The sequence below is a fragment of the Saccostrea echinata genome, unplaced genomic scaffold (assembly GCF_033153115.1).
Source record: "Saccostrea echinata isolate AGI-Se365-2 ecotype Australia unplaced genomic scaffold, CSIRO_AGI_Sech_v1 ptg000008l, whole genome shotgun sequence".
NCBI classification, from domain to species: Eukaryota; Metazoa; Mollusca; class Bivalvia; order Ostreida; family Ostreidae; genus Saccostrea; species Saccostrea echinata.
Window position 1 is genome coordinate 12,585,202 of NW_026889757.1, and position 6,199 is coordinate 12,591,400.

Genomic DNA, 6,199 nt, shown 5'->3' on the forward strand with positions numbered 1-6,199 from the left:
TATATATATATATATATATATATATATATATATATATATATATATATATATATATATATATATATATATATATATAGATAAATTGCTTAAATATAAACTCTTTTCCGCAAAGCGTTATAGTTTCTGACCCGTTTTAAAGTATCTGATATCATTATTTACTTTACAATGCGACAACATAGCAACTTTAGAAGACGATACCACCCAAATGTCACAATGCCTCTGGTAAATATATTAATTCTTTAGTACTTTAAGGATAATACATATATAGCATATTGGTGGAGAAAATGTTTTATTTTCGGAAAAGTACATCTTCGTCTATTGACAAAGGCTGGGCATGGATCGTCCTCTTTGGTAAGTCCTTAAACAATAATCAACTTTAATACAAACATCTGAGGAATTTATTTTCATGGCATTACTTGGTCTTGGTGTATGGTGTAGAATTATCGGTACACGAAAGTCAAACGAATACGTGAAAGATGCTGATGGTCAAAGTACATATTTAAACTGATAATGTATTCCAGTAAACCGAGTACGAATTAAAGTAGGCATGGATCGACTGTGAAATTGTAAGACTGTATGTAAGAATATTTATCAAAATTAAAAAGAAATGATTTTAACATGTTACATTATACAATTGGAATTCGACACAAGGTTATTTAAAATTGCATAAGACACTCTATAGAGCTATTATAAATAACTATGCTTTTAAGGGAAAGATAACCTTATTTAATTGATCATGTTCTAAGTTAGAGGGCCTTTGACGAGTAGTATGTATATATGCCGGTAAATTATATAGTATATCAAATTCATACTTATTATATTTTTTGTTGGGAAGTCTTCACAATATTGTGTTACCTGCATTTCAGTCATCCGTAGGAAACTTATGAAGTCAACCTTATACACATATAGAAATGGGATCCTGAAAATAATTTTCAAGGAGGGCATCTTGCTATTGTATAATAGGTCATCATTGAAAATGTGGTATACTTTTTAAAAATATCCTCATGGATATTTATGCTCTAGGCGACAATGCACCGAATTTTTTTGTACTAGTTAACTTCTAAAATGTTTAGATCTTAAAATGTAAATGATTATGCTTTGAAAACTACCCTTCAGTCTTATAGATCCAAGTAAAATTTTTATATCATTTATGTGGACAACCTAGTCTTGGCCCCGACTTGGCTGAATCTTTAGATGGGTGATCGTAACATTGTACGAGGATTGTCCTTAAATTTCGTGGACAATGACGTTTTTGTCAAACTGAATGGTCCAAGATATACCTATTGTGCATTAAAATATTTGTTACGAAAATCCAAGTCCGAATAGTTTAGGTTTGCTTGTTTGAACTAAATATTATTGTAAAAATCGCGGTCTTTAAAGGTCGTTGATAGTGCGCACGGCTCAGAGTTAAACTTTCATTAACTTTGAGATAAAGTTTTAGGATTAAAATTATTATTTTCTTCATAACACATACCAAAACTTGAATTAAATTAAACACAGTATGTCTTAATTAAAGCGGTTGTCGTCATTTTCTTATCTTCAGTATCACTTATCGGACAGATAGTGAGAAAAGTTAAGAACCCCCGCTTAAGTAAAAAGAAGAGCATGCCCAGATCTAGATGGAGGGGGTCGGGTCTCCACATGCTCCTGTGCTGAAAATAGTGTTAAATACAAACGGTGTGTAACTTTAAAACTTTGAGCGTGATCGATGCCAGCACATTTCCAGTTGACTTTTGAAAAAATAATTGATCAAAATAAAAATAGGGGGCGGGACACTTTGAGAGAGGCGGGCGGGGCCATAGGGACATTATAGTATAAAATTTCATTGCAAAAGCTCAAAAGCTTATTCAGATATCACCCGGAAACAAAAGTTTTAAAAACAGACATAATTATAAATTCATGACCTTGACCTTTGACCTTTTGACCTCAAAATCAATAGGGGTCTTCCGTAGACCAAAGGGAGATTTTGTGTAAAATTTCATTGCAAAAGCCAAAAGTCTTCTCGAGATATCCGAGGGAAACGAAAGCGTTACAGAAAGACAGACGGACGGACTGACCGACCTGAATTAATAACTCACAAGTGGGAAACAAAAAAAAAGTAAGAAATATGTGCCAAAAACTGACAGAAAAAGCGATGTCCAAATGAAACAGCCTCCGATTTTAAGATAATGTTTCTATATGATTGAAGCGACGTCAGAGGCAAACTAAGTGGAATTTCAACCGAGATTACTGGACTAAGATATTGAAGCATGGAGTATTGAAATTAATACAATTTGAAGGAATTTCGGGGAATGCAAAATCGAAATTTGAAATATTCCGGAGTGTATGAATATTAACTGAACAGTTTTGAATGCATGTACGTGTATTACAGAAGTCATTATTATTATCATACAAGTTGTATAAAAGTACATGTGTATTCTGTTTTACCAATAACCTAGCCAAGCAGGAAATAAATTTTTTTAAAAATCAGAAGCATAAATCTGTCCTTTCTGATTTAGAATTTTTCGCATTTACTTAAAATGCAATGATTCTCAATCTTTTACAGGGTGTTTTATGGAATATTTAATAATAGTTGGTATGTTCAAGTCCTTTGGATTATTTTTCGTGGAATATCAGAAGAAATTCTCAGCAACATCGTCTGTAATTTCTACGGTTCTCTCTGTTCAAACAATTATAGCAAGCGTTCTATGTAAGTATCTTCATTTACATGTTCTTATACTATTTATAAATATATTCAGGCTTGTTTCACAGTACTTCCGACAAGGATTGTTTTTTAACATACCTTTCTTTAAAGTTTTTCTTAAGTTATGGAGGTCATTCACAATTAATCAGTAATTTTATAGGTGTCTCTTTTAAAATCTTATCAGTCATGGCAAAATATATAGATTTTTAAAAAAAAATTATTTGAATTTTTTTATGTATGTATGCTTTTTAGGGATGGCAACGAATATTCGAATATTCATTCGATGAGTTGATATTCGAATATGAATTTAGGATTCGAATATTCGGTGTTTTTCAGATTTCATAAAAAGAAGTACTGTGATTAATAAATTTTGATTAGAACAGTGCTGGGATTATCCCTGTTTAATTTACTAGCGATCAATTTTGATCGCCTGATTTCTTTCACTACTTTCTTATCTTATAGATCTCCTAAATTACATGTATTTTGTTTTGAGTAAGGTGTTAAAGAATTGTACGATAATGCTTTATGTAAAATACAAAACGTATTTTCATAGTTTTTTAGTTAGATATGATCGGATCTAGAATCGAGGACAACAAAATGAAATCTTAGAATGTCTAAAAGGCGTGAAGAGTGATTATCTCTGGTTGAACATAATCCTGAATTTTATATTCATTATCGGGAAATTAGATAATTACCAAAGAAAATTGTCTATGGAAATATTTGTTTACATTGTATCAAAGACTATTATCATATCTCTTATTAGGTAGATAATTGTAATTAATTACACGTATTTAAATCTGAAGAGTATACCGTTACGACTATCTTGCTTTTGGTAAGATGACTGGTTCCTCAGTTGGAGCTAATATAAATACACATGTTTCATTTGTTAAAATTATACTTTTCTACATTTAAATCAATTATTTATTTCAAACATTGATAAATATCAAACGAAATTTCTTATTGTACACCTACAAAAGTCTTCATACAATTTTACTTCCAATATAAGTATACCTACGCTTAACCTTTCATGATGCATATTTAAAATAAAACAGATTTTTTTCATTTTATCGAATATTCGAATATATTCGAATACTTTCATTGAATATTCGAATATGAATTACTGACAAAATTGACATCCTTAATGCTTTTAGCTATTATTGTCATGGGAATCGGAACAAAATACTTTGGTGAGCGGTCCTTGATAATTGGTGCTGCACTGTTTGGGCTCGGCTCCAGTGTAGGCAATGCATTTGCCCCTCGGCCTTCGGTATTGTTCTTCACCCAAAGTACTTTATTTGGTATGTCTGTCAATAACATCTCGTATTTCAAATTTCATTTTTTATCATCATTCATGCAGCAATAGTTACATGTATAAAAAAAAAATACATTATTTTTCTGCTAGCTTTAACAGCAGTGACGGCGCATACTCCATCCACTTTGATACTTGGTAAATACTTCGAGAAACGTAGAGGGATGGCTAATGCGATTGCAAATGTCGGTGGAAGCATAGGAGGACTGGCTTTACCACCTTTATTTGCTTATTTATTTGAAATTTATGGCCTGCAAGGTGCGCTCATTACAGCAGGAGGAATTTTTCTTCATTTCATTCCCATTGGGATGTTGATGAGACCAATTGAAAGAAAGACAAACGTATTACCAGACAAGGATGAAGAAGGCAATAACAATGATTTAATAGGTAATCGACTTTCTGATAAAAAACTTTCTTCAAATGAAAGAATTAAAGATGAGAGTGAACTTGAAGTGAAGGAGAATCTAATACCAAAAGGTGTTGATGAGAACTTAGGACAAAAAACTAGTAGGTCTGAAGATGACAGAAATATACAAGTGAAGCCTTCTGAATTGTTTGGAAGTTCAGCCGATATTTCAGTGACAATATCCATGGAAGGAATTAATTTAGCTGATTCCAAATTGGAATCTGATTCGAAAATAAAAATTAACACGGACCTTTATCAGGATGAAAAAGGCAGAAATTGTTGTATGCAGATTTTATTTACTTTATTTGACTTTTCATTGTTTAAGAATGTTCAGTTTATCCTATTAATGACATCATCAGTTCTCGTCTGTGCTGCCTGCAGTATTCCTATTACTTACATTCCACCTTTTGCTAAAGACAAAGGATTACAGACAGAATTAATTGGATACCTCGTAACAATTTCGGCTGCAAGTGACTTAGTAGGCCGATTTCTATTTGTATTTATTGCCGATACCAAGAAAATTGAAAGGCATCATATGATGACAATTGCAATGATCGCCAATGGAGCTACATGTTTCATGGCATTTTTTTCTACAAACTTTACATACCTTGCGATATTTGGCATCCTTCAGGCTATGTTTGGCGGAGTTTACTATTCCATGATTAATGTTCTGGTAGTTGATTTCATTGGATTGGAAAAACTAAAGTACGGAATAGCATTTGGAGCGGTAACGAGGGGAATATCAATAGCTGTGACTTCGTTGGCTGTTGGTAAGTTACTACATAGGAAAAATGATTTTGGTATCATGCACTATTTTATACAAAAAGATTATCATGCACAAAACCTTTCTTGGTAATTTTTATTGTCTATCAGATTTTGTTTTTATCTTAATACCATTTGTCTTCCTGATGAAGATATAACTATTAATTAAAATATGTATCTTAAAGTAAAAAAAGATTGCATTACTGTAGATTCCTTATTTTACGCGGGTACATATAATCGCGAAATGGCTCTTAGACGTCTAATCGCAAGAATAATAATTCACAAGTGGACGGTTATCATGAAATTTTACATGGATTTCAGCACCATAAAATTAAAAGCGAATAATTTTATTTCGCGAGTGGTGCTTCTCGCGAAATAACGCGATAATTAATTCCTCGCGTATTTTCAGGAATCTACAGTTTCCGAAATATTTTAAATATATATCATTTGAATACCCCAAAAATGAACGTGATAAAATACAAACTTGATTTTAGTTAAAAATTTAGCGATAAAATGATCGGCATACAGTTATATATTCGTGTAGTGAGATTTTAAATAAACAAAGTAGATTAATGTAAAAATTCTATCTTTTAAAAAAAAAAATATTAATGTAAAAATTCTATCTTTTAGGTATTTTACGAGATTCCACTGGTAGTTATGTTGCGGGATTTTCTTTGATGGGAGTGTGCTCAATTGTTGGGGGAGTAATTTTACTTTTCAAGCCTTTTGTGTCAAGATGACAAACCGAATGTGTAATATTAAAACACACTGAGAAAAAATGGATACCAAAATTTATGCCGTATGCTTTTTTCAGTAGATGAAAATATATTTATCTTTGCTCTGCTTTTTTTCTGATGCTTGATGCAACACTCAAGTTTCTATTTTCAGTAATATTCCAAATAGAACCATCCATATACATGTCCAACTTTCTGTTTTTTTCTCTTTCCTTCAGTCAACACTTCAACCCAATCTATTAATCAATGAGCAAGTTTTACTGAGGGAAGAAAATTAACGTCCAGTCTTACAAAAGTTCTTAGAA

The 6,199-nt window shown here is 31.8% G+C and overlaps 1 protein-coding gene across 1 annotated transcript; it reads left to right on the top strand.

Annotated features, from left to right (window-relative positions):
• The first annotated feature begins 275 nt into the window (after nt 1–275).
• Nucleotides 276–5,959, top strand: LOC133180884 (monocarboxylate transporter 5-like). The gene is made up of 5 exons (XM_061315328.1): nt 276–351; nt 2,546–2,689; nt 3,835–3,981; nt 4,086–5,168; nt 5,791–5,959. The coding sequence occupies exons 1-5, from the start codon at nt 285–287 to the stop codon at nt 5,898–5,900; spliced, it is 1,551 nt and encodes a 516-aa protein (XP_061171312.1). The 5' UTR covers nt 276–284; the 3' UTR covers nt 5,901–5,959.
• Nucleotides 5,960–6,199: the final 240 nt, after the last annotated feature.

What these genes read in the sequence shown, in the direction of transcription:
- LOC133180884 (XM_061315328.1), top strand. Translation starts at nt 285, where the DNA reads ATGTTTTATTTTCGGAAAAGTACATCTTCGTCTATTGACAAAGGCTGG. An exon ending in AATTATAGCAAGCGTTCTAT is followed by an intron (nt 2,690 to 3,834) that starts GTAAGTATCTTC and finishes TAATGCTTTTAG; the next exon opens with CTATTATTGTCATGGGAATC. An exon ending in CACCCAAAGTACTTTATTTG is followed by an intron (nt 3,982 to 4,085) that starts GTATGTCTGTCA and finishes TTTTTCTGCTAG; the next exon opens with CTTTAACAGCAGTGACGGCG.